The sequence below is a fragment of the Alternaria atra genome (assembly GCF_907166805.1).
Source record: "Alternaria atra isolate CS162 genome assembly, contig: 32, whole genome shotgun sequence".
NCBI lineage: Eukaryota > Fungi > Ascomycota > Dothideomycetes > Pleosporales > Pleosporaceae > Alternaria > Alternaria atra.
Genome location: NW_025091331.1, coordinates 657,050 through 683,376, shown reverse-complemented (window position 1 = coordinate 683,376; position 26,327 = coordinate 657,050). Strand labels below are relative to the sequence as shown.

The 26,327-nt window shown below is 50.3% G+C and overlaps 9 protein-coding genes across 9 annotated transcripts; 5 read left to right on the top strand and 4 right to left on the bottom strand.

The window, feature by feature from the left end:
* Positions 1-164: 164 nt before the first annotated feature.
* On the bottom strand, positions 165-2,420 carry ALTATR162_LOCUS9978 (uncharacterized protein; the record flags this gene model as incomplete). Its single annotated transcript, XM_043317614.1, has 1 exon — positions 165-2,420. The coding sequence occupies one exon, from the start codon at positions 2,418-2,420 to the stop codon at positions 165-167; it is 2,256 nt and encodes a 751-aa protein (XP_043173549.1).
* Positions 2,421-2,563: 143 nt separating this feature from the next.
* ALTATR162_LOCUS9977 (uncharacterized protein) lies at positions 2,564-3,170 on the bottom strand (the record flags this gene model as incomplete). Its single annotated transcript, XM_043317613.1, has 2 exons — positions 2,564-3,088; positions 3,144-3,170. The coding sequence occupies 2 exons, from the start codon at positions 3,168-3,170 to the stop codon at positions 2,564-2,566; spliced, it is 552 nt and encodes a 183-aa protein (XP_043173548.1).
* A 2,108-nt stretch (positions 3,171-5,278) lies between these two features.
* Positions 5,279-7,021, top strand: ALTATR162_LOCUS9976 (uncharacterized protein; the record flags this gene model as incomplete). The annotated part of the gene is made up of 3 exons (XM_043317612.1): positions 5,279-5,395; positions 5,446-5,930; positions 5,989-7,021. 3 exons carry the CDS (start codon positions 5,279-5,281, stop codon positions 7,019-7,021), a joined length of 1,635 nt encoding a protein of 544 aa, XP_043173547.1.
* A 1,263-nt stretch (positions 7,022-8,284) lies between these two features.
* Positions 8,285-10,639, top strand: ALTATR162_LOCUS9975 (uncharacterized protein; the record flags this gene model as incomplete). The annotated part of the gene is made up of 1 exon (XM_043317611.1): positions 8,285-10,639. One exon carries the CDS (start codon positions 8,285-8,287, stop codon positions 10,637-10,639), a length of 2,355 nt encoding a protein of 784 aa, XP_043173546.1.
* Positions 10,640-11,301: 662 nt separating this feature from the next.
* Positions 11,302-12,886, top strand: ALTATR162_LOCUS9974 (uncharacterized protein; the record flags this gene model as incomplete). The annotated part of the gene is made up of 3 exons (XM_043317610.1): positions 11,302-11,365; positions 11,428-12,820; positions 12,868-12,886. The coding sequence occupies 3 exons, from the start codon at positions 11,302-11,304 to the stop codon at positions 12,884-12,886; spliced, it is 1,476 nt and encodes a 491-aa protein (XP_043173545.1).
* A 654-nt stretch (positions 12,887-13,540) lies between these two features.
* On the top strand, positions 13,541-14,411 carry ALTATR162_LOCUS9973 (uncharacterized protein; the record flags this gene model as incomplete). Its single annotated transcript, XM_043317609.1, has 3 exons — positions 13,541-13,787; positions 13,843-14,286; positions 14,344-14,411. The coding sequence occupies 3 exons, from the start codon at positions 13,541-13,543 to the stop codon at positions 14,409-14,411; spliced, it is 759 nt and encodes a 252-aa protein (XP_043173544.1).
* Positions 14,412-15,370: 959 nt separating this feature from the next.
* ALTATR162_LOCUS9972 (uncharacterized protein) lies at positions 15,371-16,673 on the bottom strand (the record flags this gene model as incomplete). The annotated part of the gene is made up of 2 exons (XM_043317608.1): positions 15,371-16,518; positions 16,571-16,673. 2 exons carry the CDS (start codon positions 16,671-16,673, stop codon positions 15,371-15,373), a joined length of 1,251 nt encoding a protein of 416 aa, XP_043173543.1.
* A 3,298-nt stretch (positions 16,674-19,971) lies between these two features.
* ALTATR162_LOCUS9971 (uncharacterized protein) lies at positions 19,972-21,004 on the top strand (the record flags this gene model as incomplete). The annotated part of the gene is made up of 2 exons (XM_043317607.1): positions 19,972-20,183; positions 20,248-21,004. 2 exons carry the CDS (start codon positions 19,972-19,974, stop codon positions 21,002-21,004), a joined length of 969 nt encoding a protein of 322 aa, XP_043173542.1.
* Positions 21,005-21,814: 810 nt separating this feature from the next.
* On the bottom strand, positions 21,815-26,075 carry ALTATR162_LOCUS9970 (uncharacterized protein; the record flags this gene model as incomplete). The annotated part of the gene is made up of 8 exons (XM_043317606.1): positions 21,815-23,095; positions 23,144-23,277; positions 23,326-23,567; positions 23,616-23,958; positions 24,009-24,165; positions 24,215-24,753; positions 24,805-24,897; positions 24,950-26,075. 8 exons carry the CDS (start codon positions 26,073-26,075, stop codon positions 21,815-21,817), a joined length of 3,915 nt encoding a protein of 1,304 aa, XP_043173541.1.
* Positions 26,076-26,327: the final 252 nt, after the last annotated feature.

Below are 26,327 nucleotides of genomic sequence, written 5' to 3'. Positions count from 1 at the left end.
AACGAAATATTCATTGTAAAGTTCAAAATGCCATGGGTCATATACTTGTCGTAAAGTGTTTGCGAGCTTTGGTGATCACTTCTTCGTGTATCTGGCAGGAAATGTGGTGTCAGGTATGTGAGTGACCAGGAACTACAGGATGATTCGATATCGATGTGTTAATGCTATTGCACCAAGAACCATGCAAGGCCAATGAGCCTCCATGCGAGGACAGCGAGCCAGAAACACATGAAAGTTACAATAAAGAGGGCAGTTAGAAAAACTCTCAAGACGTCCTCGTTACTTTGAATTTTACGGACGACGTTGTCGAACACTTCACGCCATCCCTGCCCAGGGCGTTCGGGAGTGACTTTGACGTCATTGTTTCTACGTGCCCTGTCCTCAGATGTGAAGAGATCCATGTCTGGCGATGACGGAATGGTGGATGTAGCTTCATTGTGCTGAGCGTCACGGCCGATGTCGTCAAACGCTTGGCGCAGTCCTCGCCTAGACCACCCAGGAGCGGCTTCAACGTGGTTAGACGAGCTCGGTTGTTCTACAAGAGCTTCTTTTGAAGATCGAAGGGCTTCTTGAGACATAGCGGACAGCACAGTCAGCAAGGCATCCGGGTTCGGACTGATGGAGAGTTGATTAAAGTCATTCCGTAAGGCTTCAACACTTTGGTTGACGTCCGCACCCGGAAACTGCAAAGCTCGCTCAACAAGCGCATCCCAGCAGTATTTCCAGGTTAACAAATTAGTGTTGAAGAACCTCCTAGTGTGCTCATTCGGACTTTTAGTAGCTGCTTTCTGAACAGCTTGGAAGACCAAGGCTGGAAAGCAGTGTTGGTTATCGTCTATGCATATCTGGCCAAGCGCGTGGATTGTCATGATGTTTAGCTTTAGCTCGATCGAAGTCTGCACCATAACGGTCATGGGCAACGCGGAGATGCTGCCAGCTGGAATATTTGGTAGAAAATCGAGTTTTGCCGTTCTCCACACTTGGGCAACAACTTCATCGAAAGGTGGTGCGTCGTAAGATGGCGGTGCGTCGTAAGATGGCGGTGCTTTACTAGTCTCAATAAGCGGATCGATGTAGTACTTCGCTCTGACGGATGAGCCTAGTGAATGCGCAACCGTTTCTAATTTGCGTAACAAAAGCAACATGGGGTCCTCAGTTCGCTCCGTTATTGTCTTGATACTATAGGCTCTTTTAGTCTGAGTCGGAAAATCAAGGTAGAAGTCCAAAGCTGCTCGCAATGCAAATCTTGATTTGAACACAATGTGGGAGCTGTTATGGGCTTGGTCCAGCATGACGAGATTGATTGTTTGCACGTGTCTGCTTTCTAGGCGGAAGAAAGTAAATTGGAATTTGTCTGCGGCTTTAGGCACTGTGTCTGCACCTTCGGCCAATTCAAGCCGACCGTCCTGGATTACAGTGTAAGAGTTGAGAGCTTTCGCTATTGGCAAGTCTTGGAGCAAGGATGTAGCGTTGCCTGGTTGGTTGTGCGCCTGCATATGGGCTGCCAACATCCATCTTTTGTGATTTCGGATCTCGTCGCGCTGGTCTTCCAAAGGCTCCGGAAGAAGAACATGGCGCAAGATCATGACTAGACGTGGAGAAACGACGCTTATCACGTGAAACTCGGTACATGCAGTCGTCGTCTGCTTGCCTGTGAAAGGGTCGGTGAAGTAGTCGACCGGCCCTTCGTGAATGGCAAACGCGTTGCTGGTGAGAATGAACTCTTCATCAGCATCTAAAGGAGTGGCAAAAGACAGCCACATCGATCGGATGTTCTTGTAAAGCCACTCAGCGTCACCTGGATAGATGTCATTGGACAGTTCTGTTGTCCAATCACCGGCAGGATCCATAGGCTTGTCAATGATTTTCAGCAGATTATCGAACCACACATCGAGCGGGCGTTCGAAGCTGTGTTCTCGCATGTATTCCAGAAATGATGTCCTATCGTCCGAATTGTAATCCTCTGCTCTCTGATGGTTGAAGCGTTCGTAGAAGATGGGACTGCGGTACTTCATCACGAAGATGTATTTGCGCAGAAGATCTTTGTCATGGCGTGAGAGCGTGACTTCGTTCTTGCCCGCTTTATGGGCGTCTGCGACTTTGGTGATGATGCGACTTGCTTGCCCCTCAATAAGGCTCAACTTCGTCTCCATTCGACCTTGTTCTTCCATGGCGAATTTCGAGTCGTCTTTGTACATGTCCACCTGTCCGAAAATTCGTCCCACCGGTAATCCCACAAATTCGGGAAAGTCGAGATTCAGGTCGACCGCGGTGACCACATCATCGACTCGCCTTTTTCTGTTCCGCCTCTTGTCATGATTAAGAACGGTCGAAGAGGGGCAAGAGAAGCGACGGAGCAAGAATCGAGGAATGTAGTGATGGTATTGGGATTTGTGCACCTTTGGGTTCGCGACTGCCATCGCTGGTATCGTGTGACCGTTAACAAGGAAAGATGTTGAGCATGTAGTAGTGAGATGGAATGATTGTCTCGTGGTAAGATTAGGATAAGCGCCCACGATGCGACTACGCCTCAGTCTCACAGCGCGCGCGCCTCGACCCCGCATCAGGAGTTGAGGATTTGGCCAGTAACAAATCGCGACAAGCGAACTACCTTGTTGTTTGGCACACAGATGCCCTGCCCTATCCTCAGTCTGTCACAATCCACTCCTTGATTCCCGCGCAAGCTCAACAAAGCGTCTACGTTCACACCATGCGCTTCCGCAATCGCCCAACACGTATCGCCTTTGGAGACTTGTAATTGATGATCACCATCTTCACAAACAGCAACGTGTGTATCGTCGCTCCTGTTCACGAGCTTGAACACAAGGAACAGGAACACAAGAACCAGCAGTGCGAACGGCAACATCATGCGCACAGCGCTCCTGTTCTCCTTTTCTATCACCTCGTGTTGCTCGAGTCGTTGTTCGTCAGATATGGGCTGCGAGCGCTCGCCGGTGGCACGCAACTCCCCATAGCGGTTGCCAGGCTCAGACTCATAGACATGGCCAGATGCATCGTGGAAAGTATAGGTTTGGGTATCGGCGTCATAACCTATGCGCTCGAAGCCTTCGGGGAGTCGCTCAGCGTCCTGGAGGTTACGTCAGTGACTCATTAGGCGGAGGGAGCTATAAGAGGGCACTTACACTATCCATATCTGTCCAGCGACCCATGGTGAAGCTTTGGGCTAGAGAAGGTAAGTTGCGACGGTGAGTAAGATGTTTGATGCAAGATGGCAGGAAGTTGTGATGGTTGTCCAGATGATTACGAATGCGTGGTCGCGTTGCCTCTGAGTACGAAGATGCTATGAGATTGCCGCGTCAGAGGGCTGATATTTCGACAGCCAATTGCACAAGGCAACGAAGTTTGGAAATTATGTGGTGACGCGTTGCGGTGCAGGAGAGATGTGATGACGGGATGTGGGGGCGTCTAAGCCACGGCTCGGGGCTGGCCCATGCGCGCATCCGGTTGGCCTACTGCACGGCTGTGAACGGCCATACGCTTCGTTGTTGTGGACTATTCCAATTACTGTTAAGTGGTTAGATAGATCCAGTATCTAACGAAACTCGTCTCATGCTGTCCATCATGCTTCTTACTTGCTATCATAAATACAATTTTTTCAACGACTTTCTTCGTCTGAATCCAGCGTGACCAGCTATGGCCTATGTTTCATCATTTCGGCCTTCCGAGTTTTGTGGTAGTCCATATCCTCAAGACTATAGGTTGTGTCTACTGACAGCGGCGCATCATCTTGCGTCCGGCCATGTCTTTACCACCCGAGACGAAAGATCTGACGGTCTTCAGTGTTCCTCCCTGAAGTCTCTGAGTAGCGATCCATGGCGCACTTGGATCTTTGTGCTGGTTGTGGAGCTGGTCGCTTCGCTGGGGACTTGACCTGCTGCTTCTTGAGGATCTGGAGAACCTTGGAATAGACAGGAGACGATGCCCAAACTGTTGGAATATACTATCCTGCTTCTGTACGCCGTCATCGATAAAGTTGGTGATGGAAACTCCGCAGATAACAATGACAGACGCCATGATGAGCCCAACGCAGGACTCGACGATAAGCCAATACGCAGCCCACAATGGTGCTGCTCCAATTCCTGTCTCAGTCGTCTCGGTCGTCTCGATCAATGACCCAACGACCCTGATCAATGTGCAGATGACCACTACTGTCGAAAGGCCTAGCAACACCGCAATCGATGGTTTTCGGGAGAACGACATTATCGACTCCTTCAGGATAATAATGGGAATGCTCACGACCAGAAAAATCAGTATTTAAACTCTCATTGTGAGCTTCTTGACCACATCACATACTGAGGACGTCGCCTATGATATCGAGGACGCCAACGATAACATTACCCGCGACACTTCTCTCATGTTGCTGAGAATTAGCGCTACGTTTGGCTGTAAAAATTTGGCAATTTTGACGTCGAAAATGAACCCAGGGCCAACTGACCTGTATCCGCACCAAAGTGTGGACAGATGGCTACAAAGTTGACCACTATATAGATCAAACAAACGACGAGAAAGCCTACGATGATCCAGAAGAACCGCATGATCCTGATGGACAGTCCCATGGTTAGGGTGTGTGGAAGAAGTACATAAAAGCGAACTTGAGAACGTGTAGGGAAGTCCAATTGAACGTGGAGAAAATGAAACCCCATTTGGTGATGTCCAATGTCGCAGGGATATCCTCTCGGAACGGGATTGTCTTCTTTTGGTTCATGGCTTCAACGAAGATCTGAGTAAGGAGGAGACTATACGATAGAGCTACGGAATTCCAGACAGGAAGGGGGAAGACATGATAAATATATAACAAGATCTGGTATCGCAGGCGATCACGTAAATGGTGGGAGCTGTTGAGCTATATGAATACTCCGCACGCTGCATCTAGTATCGATCGATGTTCTGGCAGCTTCAACAGGGGCCATGACCGGTCGCAACGTATGGCACAAACTATACCTTGTTGGCGTCGGGCATTGAAGTGTGAATCCAAAAGTTCCTGAGAAAACCGACATATTGGTCGGATACAATCGAGGAACATAAGGGAAACGATAGCGAATGTCGAGTTATAGTATCGTAGTACAAGAAGGCGGTGCTGGTCCTAGCGCTGTCATGCCGAGTACCCAGGTAGCGCTAGCGCCTTTCGTGCCACCCTCTTCCTCCTTCGCCCTGCACCTTCATCGGCACTTCAGCATCAACACTCGTGAGGCCGAATTACTATATTCGTGCTTCTAGGTTACTGTGTACGATCTCAACGCTCAACCCGCTAGTGAGCATGACGTGGGTCAGCATGCCAGCCATCATGGCTGTTGTCGCTGGCGCTTTTGTCATATTTGTAGCTAGATTGATGGCTAATCGACAGCACGTAAAGAGGCTACGGAATTCGGGAGCAGTGAGTTGGCTCCTCGATGCACTCACAGAAGTACTTCTAATGGTAGCAAGCCTATGCCGAAACACCATCCTCTATTCGGCCATCTCATCGTATTGAAAGAAACCATTCAATCACTACCACGGAACACTGTAATGCACGTGGTAGTACGGCGAATAGCGGAGTCATTTCCTGGCGGTGTCCTCTACCTTAACCTGTGGCCTTTCAACGCTCCTCTCATGGTAGTTGCGAATCCTTATGTTGCATCACAAATCGAGGCTGCTTTCCTCGACAAGCCCACCAATATATGCGCTACTATAGAGGTTATCAATGGTGGACCATCATTACTAACTATGCATGGAAGTACGTGGAAGAGATGGCGGGCGCTCTTCAATCCAGGTTTTGCGGCTGGCTACATAACTGGACTTGCTCCTGCCATAGCAGAGGAGGTCGCCGTTTTCTGCAAACTTCTCCAAGACCGCGCCAAGAAAGTGGAAGTCTTTGCTTTGGAGGAGTATACGCTCCGACTAACGTTTGACATCATTGCACGTGTTACCTTGTAAGTTCCTGATATTGTGCGCTTGCAGTACTGGGCAACTGCTAAAAGGTGGACACAGTGGTGCGCACCTCCATTACCAAACTCAGGGAAGCGCTCTCGCAGACTGCCTTCGACGGCAAGTGTACTGGACTCCGTTTGGCACATCATTCAATCCAATACGCCGCTATCTTAGTCCTCGTCCACTCGTCCAAAAGTACAACAGCTATCGCATGAACCAATACCTCGATGAGGAGATCGACAAACGCTTCGAAGAGTTAGCTAGCTCTCGCAGAAGCGCTTCTGGTGATTCCCGCTCACCCTCTAGGTCCATCATTGCTTTGGCCATGGACAAGTACCTGGATGATGTGGAGAACAAAGATGATGTGTCAAAATCGGCCTTCAAGCAGCTCGCGAAGCCTCAACTTCGCTTGTTTCTCTACGCTGGCCACGATACCACGAGTAGTACACTACTCTACAGCTACATACTTCTGTCCCGTCACCCAGTTGTTTTATCCAAAGTCCGTGCAGAACACGACCAGGTATTCGGGTCCGACTTTTCGCTCGACAACATTACTCGGACTATCACAGACGATTCCACACTCCTGAATCAGTTACCCTATACTTTGGCAGTTATCAAGGAGGTTCTCCGCATATTTCCTCCCGCTGGCAGCATGCGCAATGGCCGTTCGGATGTCTTTCTAGCAGATGAGCGGGGCCAACAATACCCTACAGAAGGCTGTCAGATCTGGACGCTCAGCCTTGCTATGCATCACAATCCCGAAGTGTTTTTGCAGCCAGAAGAGTTTATTCCCGATCGCTGGCTCGTCGGTCCCGAAAACCCTCTACACCCGAAGAAAGCCTCATGGAGAGCTTTTGAGTGGGGTCCACGTGCCTGTATTGGGCAGACACTTGCGCAATTGGAACTGAAAGTCGCCTTGGTCATGACTGCGAGGACGTTTGACATTACTCCTGCGTATGAAGAGTGGGACAAAATGCATCCAAAGAAGGGTATCAAAGCTGTTGACGGAAATCGAGCGTATCAGGCGGAGATGGGTGGAGGCGGGGCTCATCCAGCAGATGGCCTCCCGGTGAAGATTACGCTGCGGGCATAAATAACACTCTGAACTCGTACAACTGAGTCTCCACATATGATTTCTTGTGATCCGACTTCCGTATGTTATCGTTGATCTGTTGCAGTTTCAAGCATTGCCGCCTACTGCACTCAGGACACGACGATCCGAAATTGTACTACGCATACGTTCTTAGATTATACCATGGAGTTTGGGCATTAGCGTCCTGTCATTTGTGCGTTCAAGCTTCGTGTAGCAATCTTGCCATATTTCTACCTCGTTTGGTAGCCAGAGCCCAGAGGCCAACATGCTTTGCAGAGCTCCTTTCCGGTACGACGGCACCAAAAGCCAGCAAAAGCAACACCATATCAACATGCCCTCCTTCGACGACATGCCATAACGATGGCGCACAAATGTTGTCACCATATTCACTCTTACTGATCTGTGCACCACTTGCAGCATGAACTCGTTGTCGCTTCTATAAGCTCTCTGTTTCATACTGAACTCAAGAGTCATCCTCGAAGATAAAAGTCTTGCTCCAATTCTGCTTTTGCCTAGTGTCGTTTGAGTACGTACGTCTTCAAGTGGACATCTAGTGGTTTTGTCGTGTACTAGGTGGTATAAGCGTGCTAAGCATTCGGGGATAAGGCAAAAGACAAATGGCGTGCGTTGGCCGAGCTATGATCTCGGCATCATCCCTGTAACCTGAGGTATCGTGGACAGTCTAGATTGAGAGACTAGGGGGTTCGATGTCTAAGTGAACGTCAGAAGGCGAAGCTGGGCGCGATTGTTTGTTAGGGATCAACAGCTTTCGGATTGATGATGATGGCCGTGCGGGGAAAGGCCGATGCTGGCGGCTTCCTAGTCGTCGCCTCGCGCTTGCTGTTCCCAGAACACGTCAGGGATGCTGTGATAACGCGTCGCAGCGCACCTTCCCTTTGCATTTCCTAGGCAAACCGCATCGGATACCTGTTTGATGCGCAATGAAGCCAACATCCTTCAGCCACCTTCTAGACTCATGGCGCAAACAAGAATCATTGCAGATGCAAGCAAGCAAGACGTAGCGCGCCACTGAGGCTGTGCGCGCTGTCCACGTGTAGCCAATCCGGCTGGATGATGTACGTCATTCGCCAGAATTCCGAGATCCACTCGAGCAGTAAGCACATACCAAGCCGGTTCAAGCTTGCCGAGCATTGATAAGGAAGGCGCGGCCACCGCCTCACTTACTTGGCCACACTTCTACCGCCGCCCCCAAAGTACATCTTTGTACGCAACAACCACCCAAACTCTACAACACCAAAACCGATGGGAGAACCTGACGACCCCTCTATACGCAGCTTCAAGTCTAAGGCAGCATCTGCACTTGGCTTGGGACGCAAGAAAGACACTCAGACCGACGTCCTTCCGACCCACAACCCCCACACGACCGCCCATCCTGGCCTAGATGGCAGCAACCCGTCGCGTAGTGCGCCCGGCACCACCAACAGCGACCACAATGAGAAGCCTGTCGCGTCCGACAATAACTCTACAGACATTGAAGATGGCAGCGTTAATACCGCGGCTGATGGAAAGACGCCTTCCGCCATAGGATCCGAGAAGCGTCCGTTCTATTCGTCTGTGCGTATCAAGAACGGAAGCCTCCGATTCATATCCCACACCAAGAATGCCATCACACATAGCTGGATCAACGTCCTGCTTGTCTTCGTGCCTCTTGGTATTGTAGTCAAGCTTGTGCACCTGAAGCCCGAGATTGTTTTCTCCATGAACGCCATTGCCATCATTCCACTGGCTGGCCTGCTCGCGCACGCAACCGAAGTTGTCGCTGCCCGTGTTGGAGATGCGCTTGGTGCACTGCTCAACGTATCCTTCGGAAACGCTGTCGAGTTGATCCTCTTCATCATCCTGCTCGCCTCTGACCAAATCGAGGTCGTGCAGGCGTCTTTGCTCGGGTCCATCCTCGCCAACCTGCTTCTCATCCTGGGCATGGCCTTCCTACTTGGTGGTCTGAAATACCAGGAGCAGGTTTACAACAACACTGTCACTCAGATGAGTGGTGTCATGCTGGCTCTTGCCGTAATGAGTCTTCTGCTGCCCACTGCCTTCCATGCTGCTTTCGAGGACAATGCCATTGCCGACCACGAGACACTGTCCGTCAGTCGCGGTACCAGCGTCATTCTATTACTGGTTTACGGCTTGTACCTTCTCTTCCAGCTCAAGAGTCATCGCTATCTCTATGCTAGCACACCCCAACATATTATTGACGAGGAATCGCATCCTGGTGTTCTCGCCGGTGCATTCGACTCGTCCAGTTCCGACTCTTCATCCAGCTCTAGCAGCAGCGACAGCGACAGTTCTTCAAACAATTCTGATGGTACTATGAAGAAGAAGGCCAAACGTATGGTCAAGAGGCTTCGCCGCAAATCCAGTGCTAGCTCCAAAGACGATGGTGCACTTTCGGCCCTGAGCTCCCCCTCTGCCGAGCTGAACCAAAGTCCTTTCGAGACGGAGAGGACCAGCAGCGTTGTCACCGCCAACAATGCAGCTCCCATCACCTCTCGCCGACACTCATTCGACGTCATGAGTGGTGATGAAGCCGATAATGATCAATACGTCCCAGTCGTTCGCGACTTCGAAGCCGCCTCGCATACCTCGCGATCCTTGACGAAGAAGGAAAAACGCAAAAACAAGAAGAGCAAGAAGGACCGCCGTGATCGTAACAAGATTGACACCATTCCTGAGAAGGAGATCACACCCAATGAGATCGCGCCCAAGGTTACCTTCGCTGAGGAGACACAGCAGGATGTTGCTGCTCCGATGAACTCACGCAGATACAACCGCCCAGCCCTCCCTTCCCTGCTCTCGAACAACGTCTTCTCGAACCCCCAAAACCTCGCTCCGTTTGGCGGGCCCGCGCCCAACATTCGTATGGCAGCACCTCGCGACAACGCGGCTCTGCGTGCACCTCTCCGACGATCCAAGTCTCTTCCAGACCAAATTGGCCGCGCCGATTCCACAGGCAGCGCAGTCAAACATCCTGCTGTCTCTCCCCAGGCAGCCATGACACTCACCGAGGATGACGAAGACGAAGAAGCATCTGATATGTCTATCAAAGCGGCCATCTTCATGCTTTTGATCAGTACAGGTCTCGTTGCTGTCTGCGCCGACTTCATGAGTGACGCTATCGAACCCATGGTCGAAACTTCCGGTATTAGTCAAGCGTTCATCGGTCTCATTATCCTTCCCATTGTGGGTAACGCCGCAGAGCACGTCACAGCTGTTACTGTCGCCATGAAGAACAAGATGGACCTCTCTATCGGTATCGCTGTTGGCTCCTCTATCCAGATCGCCATCTTCATCACGCCTGTCATTGTCATTCTTGGCTGGATCATGGGCAAGGAGATGACACTTTATTTCAACATCTTCGAGACTGTCGCACTATTCGTCACTGTATTGGTGGTGAACTTTTTGGTGTTGGACGGTCGCAGTAACTACCTCGAGGGTAGTCTACTGATTGCTGCCTATATCATCATCGCGCTAGCCAGTTTCTTCTACCCCGACGGATGTGAGGCCAGTGCTATCGGTGGTAACGAGGAGCGCTGCAATAACATTCAGGTCGCTCAGTTGGCACAGGGCATGGTCAAGAGGATGATCGGCATGTAGCGCGATGGCCATTGGTCGAGAACCTTGAAGTCCGAGTAATATTTGACTTTAGTAAGAGTTCTCGACTTTGCGATTAGGCGGTTGAGTGGCATGGTGGGATGTCCGCTCCCGCCTCGAGACTTGTCATGAAGTTTCGTTTCCTTTCTGTTATGGCAATGTCCAGTCGCTACAGATGCTTAATAGTTTATCACCTCAGAGGTCCCTAAATTGACACATAATTCCGGCTCGCTATATAGAGCCCGCCTCAACTGCTGCCTGATATATACCTATTGTGTGATGCAGATAGCTTATTACCGATTTCTTGTTCGTTTTGCTGACATCGGTAGCAAGCGAGCAAGCTTCACGATTCCCGTTGTGGGTGGAGTCGTCATCTTCGGGCCTCCTGCCAAGAGTTAGCGTCTGCCTAAATCCGCTCCGTTCTTCGTTGTCCGACACGAGGGGAATTCTTTGCGAACTCAGCCACGAAGCCTCGACGACTACTTTTCTTCCTATCCTCTCAATATGTGTACCATAAATCTCGCCGATGTAAGATCAATAAAAAATCCAAACAGAAAATCATACTACGTCACGTACCGCGATATACCGTGTTCAGACGTCTTCGTACTCGTGACGTGAACCGGCAACGGAGAGCACTTTTGTTCCTGATCGTGGCACAAAAAAGTATGGTCAGCCGCGGTGGCCGTTCGAAAGGCTGTACCAACTGTCGCCGCCGGCGTGTGAAATGCGGTATGTGCCCATTCGCTCATCTCACGACCATCGAGGCCTGGCACCTGTGCTGACAAGACAAGACGAGAAACGCCCTGTGTGCGGACAATGCATAAAGCGTGGTCTAGAGTGCGAAGGGCCTAAAGATCTAACTTGGATCAATCAGAGCACGGCATTCGAAACCAAATCAACAAGCGCAGCTCAGAGTGCAGTTGTCAAGATAGCTAGTCCGAGCCAACTATCGCTTGCAGCGTTCGAAGATGACATCTGCTTGGCGTACACCCGCAAGACCTTGCTGCGCGGAGGTCCTGTCGAAATAGCCTGCAACATGGTTGAGAACTACGGTGCATCCATAGGAAGCGATAACCCCGGTCTTGATCTATTGCGAAAAGGAATACTAACTTTGTCCGTTACCTTTTTCGGAAGCCAACATCGGCAGGACTACATTACAAACAAAGGTTACGCCCAGTATAGTGAGGTGCTGCGGCAGCTCAATTCGCATCTTGCCCACCCAGAATTGCAGTTGACGAACGAGACTCTGCTGACGGCGCTGTCTTGTATGCTTCTCGAGATTTTCTTGCCTACTGGGCCGAGAAACTTCCTAAAACACCAGCGAGGCCTCGATGCTATCGCGATGCTACGAGGTCCGCCGAAAGAATCCGACGGTACTACCGCTACCATTTTCCGCGGCTTGCGCATTCTCTCCATTGTTGGCTCACTCGCGGAGTCCAGGACCTCTTTGTACTCCGAGGAAGAATGGAAGCAGGTTCCACCTGTACAGGCTAGCGAGGCAGGGTATTTTCAGCATCACATTTTTACCATTCTAGCAGATTGTACCCGCCTCATTGGCCGCCGCAATGTTCTACTTGCCTCAAGAGTCATATTAGAAAGTTGCGAACCGTTGCTTACCGAAGTGGAAACTGTTTTGAACAGTCTGGAGGCGCTATATCCGCTCTGGGAGGCTTTGAATCGAAACCAACTCGCTGAAGTGACGGAGCAGTCAGACATGGCGAAGGCACTAGGAGTGGCCAACCACGTCTCTGCAACAGCGTACATGCTCTACAATACTGCATACATATGCGTCCTTCAAATCAAGGATTCACTGTCTCCTTCGCCTGTTAATGCTGCATTGCGGAATGCTGCCGCGATGAGCATTGCCAAATGCCTTGAGTTAAAAGAATACGAACAGCGCGAGGGTGCACCGCAATCGAACACCATAGCCTATGTGGCTATAAGGATGGCATGGCAGGCTTTGGGCGGCTTTGACTCGCCAGAAGGACGACGCTTAGCATATGTCGTCAATTCAGCGACAAATTTGGTCTTCCAGCAGCCGTATCCGCCATCAGACGAGACGCTGTTCAGTAAGTTCGTCGAAAGGATGCCTGTTGCGATACCTGGTGACACGACAGACGCAAATGGACAGTATGACATGTGGTCTGATGGGCCACCGGGCGTCGTCGAATTCAGCACACAACGGTTTGTCACACATACCTCGTCTTGAGTAGAGACCCTGACTCCCATAGACGCCTCGCACAGCTCTAGTGGCGTGCAGCCACTGCATCAATCCGATATGAGATTAGCAGCGGCCGACAGGAACTATTGCATGGAGTGCAATGTCGCAGCGGATCGCGAGAAGACATCATGCCTGAATAACTTCGGAGGACTCTTTCCAGCCGCCTTCTCGACCTGCGTTCTAATTTCGCGACATGTCACGCGGCTCCACTTGGCGCGTTTCCAAGCTTCCCCAGATTTTGACTTTAGCCGGCGGCAATCTACCGGTAGGAATGAAACGCGGCGAATTCATCTGATCATTCTTCGGGTGAAGGGCATATCGTCGTCGCTGTGGTTTTGAATCATCGGGGCTCTACCCAATACGTTACACGGAGGGCCGTGGATTTTTGTGTATCTGTGTTGACTCGCGGTGGGTGTTTGTGCCCCAATAACCTTGGCGAAAGCACCACCACGCCGACAGTGTTACCAAACACCTGAGCGGATATCTGCCGGACAGGGTTCTTTCGCCGCTTCCGATGACCCGGTTTAAGCATGTCGTTTACCATAAACGAGCCAAGAGCCCCTAAGCTTCACGGGAATGATATCAGGACAGCGGGCGGAGCCTTGGCGTTTATACATAAAGATGGTGGGTACTGAGCAATAGTTTGGGCATCTCGAAAACACAATCGTGGGTCTTTCATCAACATGGGTCTCAAATCTTTCATTGTCGCGACATTCGCTGCGGTTGCCATCGCTGGGCCGATTCCAGACCCTCTCAATGTCATGAGGCAGGCTGGGCCTGCAGCAGGACAAGTTATCACCAAATGCGCAGCGCCTGGCCAGATCGCTCTCGCGTACGATGACGGCCCATCTCAGTACACACAAAAGCTCGTCGATACCTTGACCGCTGGTGGAGCCAAGGGCACTTTTTTCGTCACCGGTTCGCTATACGGTATGCGCAGCATTCATCTCCATTGTAGTCTGAAGGCACCCTCTAACAGATCCAGGATGCATCTACAACCAAAAGAGCGCTCTCCAGAACGCCTACAAAGCCGGTCACCAGATCGCATCCCACACCTGGTCCCACCCGCAGAACTTTGGCTCTCTCTCCACCAACGACCTTACATCCCAGATGACGCGTCTTGAACAGGCTCTTGTCAACATCATCGGCGTGAAGCCGACCTACATGCGTCCTCCCTACCTCGCCACCGGCGGAAACGTCCTCCCAACGATGAAGACGCTTGGATACCGCGTCATCACCGATGATGTCGATTCCGAGGACTGGAACGGCAAGACGCCACAGCAGAGCCAGCAGAAGTTCCAACAAGCCGGAACCAGCGGAAATGGCCACATCCCTCTCATGCACGAGACTTATGCTTCTACGGTCAACACTTTGACTCCGTGGTTGATCAGCTGGGCGAAGAACAACAACCTCAAGTTGGTTACTGTTGGTGAGTCAGATTACAAGTCTATTGTTATTGGGACGTATTGCTAATTTTGTGTTCTAGCTGAGTGCCTCGGCGACAAGACGGGTGCCTATAAGAGCGGTACACCGAACGGTGCCTCCACCTGCTAGTTTGATCCAGTTCAAAGGAGCTAATGCTTTGCCGCATGTTTCAATCGCATTACCTATGGAAAATTGGATGACCACTACCTTGGATTCATGTAGATATTTACCTCTAGAAACAACCCTTGGCCAATACATTGGTCATGGCTTCATTTATTTCCGCTTACGTACGCTTGACAGCTATGTGCGAACTACATTGGCCCTCATCAGTTACTGACCTTGTAGCTCTTAGACAAAAGATGCGGAACATATATCACTAAGAACTTACATGATTAGGATCCAGTCTCGTGTGCACAAACCATGTTCGCTGAGAATCTCTACGTCATCGTTTTTTTGACTCGCACCACCCACAGCAGCTCCGTCTTCATGTGCCAGCATTCAAGTTGCGCACACCTATGCTTTGGTCTAGGTTTCATGGGCAGCTTTTTACTACTTATACGCACATCCTGTTCCGCTTCGCATCTTCAATACCTCCAGTCTCCTCTATATTAGTCAGAGTTGGGAAGGGGTGGAGAAGTGGCTGGGCAAGGCCCCTGAACTAGTGCTACGACTCTTTGTTCGGGACGGCTCCACACCTGGCATTCACCTCCGAAACTAAACCAACTACAAACGTCGATTCTCAGCGCGCATAACACCATTATCAGCTCACTAATTTTAAGGCATAAGAGAACATGACTAGCTACAGATCCTCTCCGACAGTGCATCTCATCTCGGGATAGGTGGTAAATGCCCCGTTCCCGGAAACTGCGTATCTAGCCCGCGCAACTACGCCGTTCCCTCGCCCAGCGGCAGTCAATCCCTTAATAGTCACTGCACTTGTATCCGTCATACAGCAGTCTAGATACCTGTGCCGTATCAGTGTTTGTACACTTGTTTGCCGAAACGTTGAGAAGACCTCCAAACATTGTCAATCCGCGCCAAAGAAAGTAGGACTTACCGAAACCATAGAGATTGAGTTATCTAGCAGCTTACGCACCAAGATCGGAATGTGGGTCAGCGTCATACTCGACCAGCAGCTTGACGACATCGAAACGCTTTCGTTGAACAGCTTCGCGTAGAGGATATGACATCTCCCTAGCCCCAGAGAGTATTCCATCAGCGTGTGCACCAGCATCCAAAACGCGCTGGATAACATCCAGGATTCCGCTTCGTACCGCAACGTCGAGCAAACCGTCCGGGTTTCCACCAAACATACTGCTGTTTCGCTCGCATGAGTTGATGTTGCTGCGGTCAAACAGACCGACGTCCAAAAAACATAAGATGAGAGCGTCGAAGTGCTGAACCTTACGAGGGAGGATTCGTACGGATCGGTCGCAATCCGGGTTAGCGATTTGAAGGAAACCCGTCCTGAGTAAGTCGCTCAAGAATGGTGTTACTCCCTCAATCAGTCTAGTGAGGAAGCGTGTCATGCCGGATCTACAGGCCTCTCGGAACCAATCTAGTCGTTGCCATGCGTCGGAACGTTTTACGTTCGATAAGTACCAATCCAGCACGGCCAGCGCAATAGGTTCATTGCCTTGTAGAGCATGTCCTATGCTTTTCACGACTGTACTAGTTTGTTGCTTCATGTCTTTGATGACGGTCGACCGCTGAGCATGAGCCAACAGGATCTCCACCATATCGAGATTACCACGGCGTGTCGCAAGCTCGAGCGGATGACCCAGATTCAATCCTGCCGCTTTTTTGGCCCACATAGATACACCTTGCTCGGCAGCATGTGCGGAAACGACATCCTTCTCGCCCATAATGATCGCGATATTGAAAGCCTCCTGCTGTCCTGACGATAATGCGAGATTGCTTCGGTCCTTGTCGTTTGGCTTATAAGCGAGCTTGCAGGCATTCGGAATCGTATAGCTTCTCACCAAAGCCTCGGAAACTCTACGAATCCAGACCAAGTGTTGCTTAGGCGAGGTATCGCCGGCGACGCTAACGAAGATGTTGACGATTTTGTTGGTATGAGTGGGAAGAACATCATGGGCTCCGTAGAGTGCGAAGGAGCGATACTCGAGGAAGGAGCTGAGGATGTTTCGTACGAAAAGAGAGTCGCTTCTACTCAAGTAAGCCGAAGCCGGCTGTCTGCCAAGCACTTCGGTGTTGATATGGTCGTGAAAAGTCCCTGTAGACGTCAGCAAACTCTTCGGAAACGAGTGGTAATTCACACGACTTACTGCACACATCGCGACGCCGCCAAGCTCGTCGGATACCACGAGCGTCCACATAGTGCGTGATAATGCGTTCGAAGATCTCAGGTGGAAGATCGAGCAGTCCCATGGCGGGTACGACTTGGAGAAGTTGCAAAAGAGGTTGATTGAAGAAGCGACCAAAGATTTGCTGAATCGCAAGCACTGAGATCAGAGATGGATAATCCCACAGGTGAGAAATGCAGTAAGTTCAGGACTTTTAGCAAGGGCGCGACAAGAAGAATGAGCGGTGATGAATCGCTGGTACGCCACCAAAACTGGAAGCGGAGTGTTTTCAAGGGCTGGTCAATGCTTTACCCCATTACCGCATGTTAGGTTCGAGGTAAGTAAGGCTACTCAGAGGATGTCTGGTAGATACTAGTGTGTGTCTATGAACCCTTCCCGCCAAAAACCAGCTCATTTCTTTTGCAAGCTCTAACTCGCCTATGTGCAGCTTGCGAGCTCGTCAGCTGCAGCACCAATTGTGCAATCGTTCATGTCGCCTCTGCATGGAGAATTCTAGGGAGAGAGTAAGTACGATGTGGTTACTGCAATCAGGTAAAAGAGGACACTATCGCCACATACCCCAGAACATGGCTGGTTAGGTTCTTGACGGTTAGGAACGCATACTCCCGCCTGACTACCGTCTCCAAAGCAGAGCTTTATCAGGTTAGCCATGAACTAGATATGTAGAACACGGGGAAGAGTCGACTTGCCCCCGGTGACCTTTGCGCCGATACCATACCCAAAAATATAGCTGCAATGACAAAGAGCTTCATATTTAGGAATAGTTGCTGATTTTATGAGTTATGTGTGGAGTGTTGAAGGATTCGAAGTTCTACTGGAGGAAGATACTTATATAGTCTACATGGCTAAGAACCTCAAAATGTACTTATGGTCATTGATGGTCCGGCACCAAGGGTAATGCTAGTCAAAAAGACCGTCCGTGGTTGTGATACCGCTGGACCTGCCATAGGTGACTGGATGCTTCGGACGTCCGCGGGTTCATCCAGCCTCACCGCAACGCTCGTACCCCATTCGGCCCAACACGAGTACAATCTCTCCGATCCCAAGTATTCGAGTTTCTATATTTTCGATAGCGCCTACTCAAAATGTTCTTTTCGTATAGGTATTATTCAGTTTGCAGAAGTTGTGAGCAGCTTATTTTCGTCTACTACCAGCTGGAGTAAACAACAACTGAGATATAGCTTCACGCACTATTCGAACATCCACTCTTTTTACTCCCATGATTACTTACCACAATTTATCTTGGTTAGTCTGCATAGGGTTTATCAACTCGGAGCGTCTTTGTCGGCTTAATATACCATCTCAGCTTACTGCCGGACGCGCGTCCTAGCCTGGTGCACGTCCTCAGCGGTCAGTCTCTCCACCCAATTCTAGGCGCTAGGTAAGATGTTTAACGAACGTCTCAGTTACAAACAACAGCTCACTTCCTCGACGATACCAAAATTTTGCATCGCCATGCACAATCTGTAGTACATGGCTGTCTAGTCGGAATTGTCATGTATCTTCTCTTCTCAATTTGACAATACCTGAAACTTGCCGAGAATTTCGTAATTTTCGTGCATGCAACCGCCTTGGAGGGTAAATTGAGGCTTAAAGTCGAACAAAAGATACGCTTCGTGGGTCGCCGCTACTTTAGTTCCATCGATGATGGCGGACAGCCTTCTTGGACGTAACGAAGGCAGGCTACGGATGGTGGTAGACACAATCTTGACACACAGTCTGTAAGATCACCGCAATATCGAAGTCTCACTGTCATAGCCAAACATCGCCTTGGGAGTTGGAAAAAAGTGATGGTGCAAAACAACGCCTGCAAAGGTACACAGTAAATTTGTCCCGATAAACGTTGGTTCGAAATAGGATATCCTCTCACTTACTGAACATGATGTATAGAGAAAGACTTGCATTGATTGTCCTTGTACTTTGGTATATCTTGAGATGCATAGTTCCGCCTGAGCGTTCTGCATAGCGTCGTTATGCCTCAATGTCACAACCTCAATACTATGCAAGACCAGGAGGAGTGAGTTATATCAGAGACCCCACATGGACGAGGTTCCATCCATCGAGGATTAGGGACTTCCTCAATTGCAGGTAGAGTACGCTCGATAATGCCATGATACAAGAGTCGTACGATGAACGCGATATGCTCACCACCTTTGGCGCACTCCTTCTCAGCCTAGACAGTGTTTTCCAGTTCCTCAAGTTCTGCTACAGACCTGGTCTCTGCGTGAGTGTATGCAATTCCCACCGACCGATTTGTGAATTTGTCTTTAGCCATCTTCTTGATGGAACGAACGAATTGTTGTCAGGTTGGCCAACGCAATCCATATTCGAAAATCGCACCCCGGCGCACCTCCCTATTTTCACAAAGCCTTTGCGATGCACGCATGTACAACTCAAGGGCCTTGAGCAACGCCCGACCGTACTGTTAGTTGGTCACTCTTCCGGAGTTTATACCCTTCCTCTCTTTCCTCTCATCCTCGAGGGGATATAGAATGGCAACACGAAAGAAAGAATTGAGTGCGTGTTTAGAAGTTGAGTGGAGTCACTGGAGGGCATGAAGAGGTACTATTGCAGGTGTGGTTTCCGCAAACAAGGATCCCACCTCTCGGTATGTTCTTTCGCAGGCGATCAGAAGGTTCATCGAGAAGATATCCGCGAACTGATCCTGTAGCTCGGCATGATCGGTTGCAAACGGCTTGGGCGCTGTGCGTAAAGTGCGCTACATACCCATGTCGAGCGCGTAGTAGTGTATCTTGTTTCGAATCTCCCCATGCATCTAGAATAACAGACTTTGCGATTGAAGGTGCATGCCTGGAGCGGTATTGCTCATGCCGCGCATCTCTCGTTCGGGATCTGTTGCAGCACTGGGAAATGAGCAAAATGGATGATGCTGCTTCGCGTGAACTGGAAATAGAAACAGAGGTGTTATTACGAAAGCGCTGTGAATGACAGACGCAGGACTACTAAGACAGGCTGGCATAATAACAACACAACTATCGTGTGTGTTGGCCTTCTCTTCCTAATTTTCTCTATGCCGACTGTGTACCCTTGACATCCAATCGTATTGAAACCTAACTGTAGCCTGGCCAATTGAATCCTCGGTGACCTATTATGCCTGGCCAATCGTCAGTCACCTGAGAAGCCGTCGCTATGCACTGTCGCGGTGAAGGCGGATTACTAAAGCACGAGCCTGCGCTGTGTATCCTCATATTACTCCCCTTGTTTGCTGTTACTTGCTTCTTACTCCTCACCGTAACCTCGCCGCCGATAACCTCTTTGTCGGCACCAGTGACATGATGACTGACGACATGAGAGCTAACGGTAAAGATAGATCTCGTCATACATCGCCAACAGCGTCGGAAATGTCAGACATCTCGGAGCTCACCGACTTGTCTAGATGTCCAAGTCCTGTCCCAGGGTACAACTACTACGCTTCTCCAAGGAAGTTCCTAGAAAGCATGCCCGACCATGCTGAGCCAATATCGCTCGAAGGAAAGGGCGGGTTCGGAGCTCTCGATTCACTGGCGATAGAGTTACGACAAGAGATCTACGGCCTCGCGTTCGGTGTCGACGAGTAAGAGCCCCGGCAGACAAGCTGCATAAAAGACATACACTGACTTTGTACACCCACATTCTAGGCCCGTCACAGTCAAAGATTGCTGTAACCCTGGAATGTCGGAGCGAAAGCGCAGGCAGTGCCCGAAACACGGTAGAGATGTCAAAGCTGACGCCGGCCGGTTCAACATTCTCCAGATTTCGAAAGCGATGAGGGAAGAGGCGATGTGGGTCGTCTTCGGCAAAGGCTCTCTTCTGCTCAACACTGAAGAATACATGAGCAAGTACTTGTGTGGTTGGCGATCGAAGAGTCTTCGTGGTATCAGCAGCTTTATGCAGCCCAGCTCACACAACAACCCAATCTGGAACACGGTCAACCAATTCCGCACCATCAAGATCAAGATCTCTGAGGAGCAGCTCCGGTACGGCAATCCGTACATTTTTATCGACCTTCTGGTATGCATGGTATCGTTGCTTTGCAGGGGGCAGGAGGGCCTGACCGTCCCGAGGTCGGTGGAGGTGAACATGGGAAGCTTCTTCCATCAGATGCTCCCTTTCAACGAGCACTCACAGCTCTGGGATCGCTACGGCGAGTATTTCGACTGGTTGTGTGTGCACTCTGATACACATCAACCTGATCATGACAAGCTTGCCGAAGGGGTGGCACACAACCTGCAGCGACTTACGGCAATCATCGGTAAGCATTCTGGACGCGACCACTGGAAGATCTTCGTGAAGACTGGGATCGCTGAGGAGGATGAGGGTGGTGCGAGGGCATTGCAGAATTTCTATGTCGGCTGCGTGCAGCATGGAATGGAATTCAATCACTTAGACACTTGACTATCCGGCCAGGTGATAGGATTCCACCGGGTATCTGGGGCTTGGGTCAACGCGCATCGGAATGCAAAGATTTGGTATTGAAGCTCCGGGTTTTGAGAGGATTCAAAGTGTGCCTGGGGGTTTCGATGGCGTTTAGGACGGGAAAAGTTGTCGGCCATGGCTGGTGGAGCGACGAGGCATTCATGTGATGTATTGCAAGTGATCTTCTCATCGTGGAATCGATTGACAGGATTCTCAAAGTAATGAAGTTTGGCTTGCAATTGCATGAGAATCGTTGAATTGTATGAAGGCGCGTAAGATTTATGCCGCTGTAGCAAATGCATACGACGCGTGATGTCGACGCGTAAGATGCGAGGGGATGGCGCATTCGAGGATGAATGGTGTGGTTCACGGTTCCACCAGGAGGTGCAAGAAGGCGCTAATTACATCATTCGACCGCTGTGAATCCACTATCGGGGCACGCGTCTTCCACAATGGTACAACTGTACCAGAAGATAGCATTTCAAACGAATTCGTGTCGCATGCTACATACTTGAAAGCTTATTCTTAACAGGCTGCATTACATAACTTAGGTGGAGGTATACGCTATCTTGTATTTCGTGAGGCTGTCATAACAATACTTTACGAATAACTTTGAGTAGTCTTAGCTTCCCTTTGAGACTTATCTAGGGCCTTTGTAAGTGGCACGCGACACAGATTCCTTCATCCCCTGACGACTGCAAACACGTCTTCTCTTGCAGGCCTGTAAAGCAGTCTTGTTGCAACAGACAAACAACTTCTAGTAGCTTAGCTACTCCAAGATATAAGCCACTACCCCAAAAGACTAAGTCTCTCAAACATCTTCACAACAGGCGCCTCCCTCTTCCTACCCACTTCCTGCAAGCTATCCCAAAGCGTCGCATCCCCACCCGTAGGTTTCATCGCCTCGCCCTCAACTCCAATCGGCGCCCCGTTCACACCCTCAGGACCTCCAGTAGCCGCGGGTGGATACATCTCCTTGATCGCATCCTGACACCGTTCCATGACTTCGTTGACAGCATTAGAAACGGCATCGGCACGCTCCCTCATGCCTCTTCTAACCAAGCCTTCAACAAGGCGTTGGATTTCCTCTTGCATTGTGTTGATACGCTCGATGAGGCGTTCAATGGAGTTCGTAAGATACTCCTCTTCATACACCGTACCCTTCTTACCACGTGCACGCTTCCTTTCTTCCCTGCGCTTGTTCTTGCTTGTCTTGCGCGTAGTCGTCGTGTTTACTGTGCCAGTCTGGTTTGTGTACCTAGTCATGAAAGTACCACCACTTGTCGTGTCTGTAGGCGCCAGGGAAATGTTGTCAGGAATGTTCGTATCGGCGGGACCATCAATCATGCCCTCGTAGAACGCCATCGGATCTTCTGCTTTCTTGGTCCTGAGCTCCTTGAGTCTAGGCACTTGAGCCTGCAGTTGACCTTTCATATCAGCAAGGAACTCAGTCATGTCTGCGCTGCGTTCTACAAGACCGGGATCGATGACTTCGGTGATGAGTGCGGGTTCGCGACGGAGTGTAACAATGCGAATTGCTTCGGCGAAGTGGCAACCTCGGCATAGCAGACGCGCTGCCGATGGAAGGTCAGAGAGATAGTCCAGTGTTATCGATGAAGCGGACAGGTAGTCCTTGGATTCTGCGAGGCCATCCGCGAGGTCCGTGGCAATGGTCGACAGCTCATCAGCGCTTACGTCGGCGAGTATAGCAGACGACAAGGCTTCACGCCAGAGGTTGGCTGAACGGTAGCATGGCCAAGCAGATGCATGATCGTTGAGGTACTCATACGCCAACGCAGCTTCTTTGTTCTTATTGTTGGTACTCAAGAAGTCTGCGTACAAGCGCATAATTTCTTTAAGACGGGTACTGTCGTATTGGTACATGCTCAAGGCCTCGGGGTAGAGGTCATGCTTTTGTACGTAGCCCTGTACTTCATCGTAGGCCTGGAGGTCTTTGAGATGCGTAAGTGCTTTCGCTCTGCGTCCGAGCTGGTCATCAATCTTGAATTTGCGACGAATCTCGGGCAGGTCCTGTAGAGACTGTAGATGCGGTAGATACTCTCGTGGATCCTATGAGAAAGTCAGGCAACGCTTTGTTGTGTGATTAAATGGGTATACCTTTTGTGACTGTTGAGCGATGAGCAGGGCGAGATCCAGGTTGTAGAGTCCCAATGAAGTATCATACAGCTGGTTGACGTCTGCAAGGAAGCAGATGTGCTCGGCGGCTTTGTCAGTGAGCGGATCGCTTGATGCTATACAATGTTAGTTCTATGGACAAGCAAGTAATGTTGAAAATTTACCTTGTAGTCGGCCTATCATGGCCAGACCAGACTCCAGAGCGGGCGGTGTCTTGGAGACGTGGGCTGTGATGATATTTTGCAGGTGCGCATCCTTGTACTGAGACTTTTCTAGTAAATCTAAGAAAGCGTCGCATATACGGTTGACTTTGTTCTCGACTTGGTCTTGCGAAAGCCTCAACTTCGTTGCCAAGTCCTTCGTCTTCAGCGTTTCTTTGTACATGGTCTCAGAGACGTCCTCGTTGCTGGAATTATTAGCTATTGTGAACCTGACTATGTGTGTGACTACTTACCGGAGCTGGGCTAAGAGCAAGTCAATATGCTCTATCTTCTTGATCTGGGAAATGATCTTGTCCAAACTCGCCATGAAACGCTCTGGGTCATGATCATGGAGAATGTTCAGATCGACACGCTGGTTGCGACAAGCAAAGAATGCTTCATCATATCGCTCTGCCTCAATACTCCGACGTATAGCAGCAAGCACAAGCGCTCGTGGATATATTGTCTCCAGGTTACCTCTCGGCATCTGTAGTACGACTGAGTAAGTTGTTGGCATGACCGTGACGATCTTTGCTCCTCTTTCGATGCTTCTGCACCTCTCATCCTTTTGTGGTTCATCTGCAGGTACTTCGAGTTCTGGGCAGAGTTAGTACGGATATGACTTCTGCAGTACAAGCAGCGCTCACCATCGACACTACTAGCAAGATGGACAAATTTAAGGAGATGTTGAGTCGTCGTGAAGATCAGATGCGCGGTAGTGATCACAAACGACGTGCAGTTGCGGACTAAGATGCGTTCATTAGCGTATAGCACTCCGCTCTTGGTCAAACCAAACGCCAACGTCTGCAGCTGTCAGCTGTCGTTAATACGACTTAGCGGATGATATACGTACCTGGCCCTCAATATTGATGACCTGAACCTCAGGCGCGAAGGATGGGAATTTGTTTATAGGGAACGTCTGCGGTGGCAGATCTGACGTAGTCTCGTCTATGACAAACTGATGTAAGGCACCACTCTGAAACTGGGTATATAGCGTTTCCTGATCAACGCCGGAAAGAATTAGAGATGTGCTTTCGGTCTCCATGATAGGTCCTTGAGGTAGTAACATATCTCCTTCGGAACGCCAAAGAGAGCTTTCCTCATCGTCCCAGCTATCTGTTAGTACGAACATCTGATTCTCGCCGAGGAATGTGACATGGCGCGGGGAGTGATCTTTCACCGCATCGCTACGCCAGACGAGACTTGGTTTAGGTATTGGTCGCTTGTTCAGGTCGAGGGCATATACTGCAAGGTCGCCGTCTGAAAGTACTGCTAGACGATCGCCGGACTTCGAAAGTGCGACATCCATAGGTTTCGACTCGAGAGCCAGAGTGAGTAACGACATGGGAGGTGGCACGTTGGCGATGCGAAGTGGCGTAAGCTTTAGAGACACTTGTAATAATCAGTATCGAAGGAGCCTCTCCGAGCGGGTTCACTACTTACATCCGTCTATTGATGCGACCATGCCAAAGTCATTTGGTGGGGCAACTGAGCCGGCCGAAATCGTAGAGACATACTCTAGCACTTGGAGCGCATCTGATTTATATTTAGCCATGACAAATCTTGAAGTAACGGGGAGATAGTGTACCTGACGTCGAAAGAGCTACCGCAAGCGGACGCTCGGCGTGCCAGTTACACATGACTGTTCGAGAAGAAGGCTCAGGAGATTGGAGTTCTTGTTTGAGATAGTAATGGTAGTTACTCATCGTCCAAAGCTGCACTTTTTCGGGGTAAGATACAGCAAGGACATTGGAGTCGCTGTTCCATTTGAGTGTCAATGGGATTGAGAGGGCAGCTAACTCCTCAGGAGTAAATCGAAGGTCGAACTGGCCATGACGAAGACCATTTCGCTCGAAAAAGACCACCTCAATCTTCTCGTTGGTGCGGCGAGTACTGGCAATCAAGTTGCCCGATGGTCGCCAACTGAGAGCGCCCTCGAGGCCATCCACAGGTTCGCTTACACTGTCCAACTGCCCTTCTCGGGAGTACACACGGATCATGCGACGGCGCTCTTCCTCAACCTTGCTTACTGCAAACCATGCGCCATCACCTCTCCAGCTGATTGTGACAGAGCGATCGTCTAACGGGCTAAGTACACCCTCGTCGATGCTTTCCGGTACTGTTGGGTCCTGTAGTGCCCTGGCTCGTTTGCCTTTGAACTGCGTCTCTTTCTTTCCCCACCCAACTGAGACGTGGCTAGAGACGTTGATATCTTCGGGAGTGAGGTTGACGCTTGCAATGTTCTCGATATCGCGACTCATCAACAGTAAAGTGTCGGCGTGTGTGGTGATGGCGAGGAGTTCTTCATCTGGCGACCACGCAGCGGCAGAGATGCCGGCATCCACCGATCCTACAATCTCGACTAGTTCTTCTGTCGATGTCGGGTTCTCTCTTACAAGGACGATGTCCCCTCCGGCCAAGATCAAACACGATGTCGAAGTGTCGGCGAAATGGTGCAGGCTTAAGATTGAGTCATGGCTAAGCGAGGGCAGCGGACATGGCGCATCCCACGATGCGATGCTTTCGAGCTTTTCCTCAACACCGTTGCGAGCATAGTGTAGCCTCTTGAGTTCGATGGTCGCACGTGATTCCGAAGGACCGAAAGCGCATACCAGTGCATTAGATGCGGCGTCCCAGGCAGTCGCAGTCAGCGGTAGTGGCTCGTCTCCGGAAAATCGCAGAAGCGACCTTCCTACAATCTTGAGGTTTCGCATTGCCGTAGAATCATGGGCTGGGTTCGTTGCAATGTTGCGTCCTGTTGCTCGAATGACTGGTCACTAGCCCGTTGGCAGAATCGCGCTTCCGAATTTTTGGGTGATGCTAGCGCCGAGCTTCTACCGAAGAGTGATGCAACACATCTCATCGTCATCAAGGTGTTGCAAATAATTCACGTCCTCTTACCACTCACTCGTCGATCTTTGCCGACATAAATCACCCTGTCCCCATTACTGTGCCATGTAATTGTA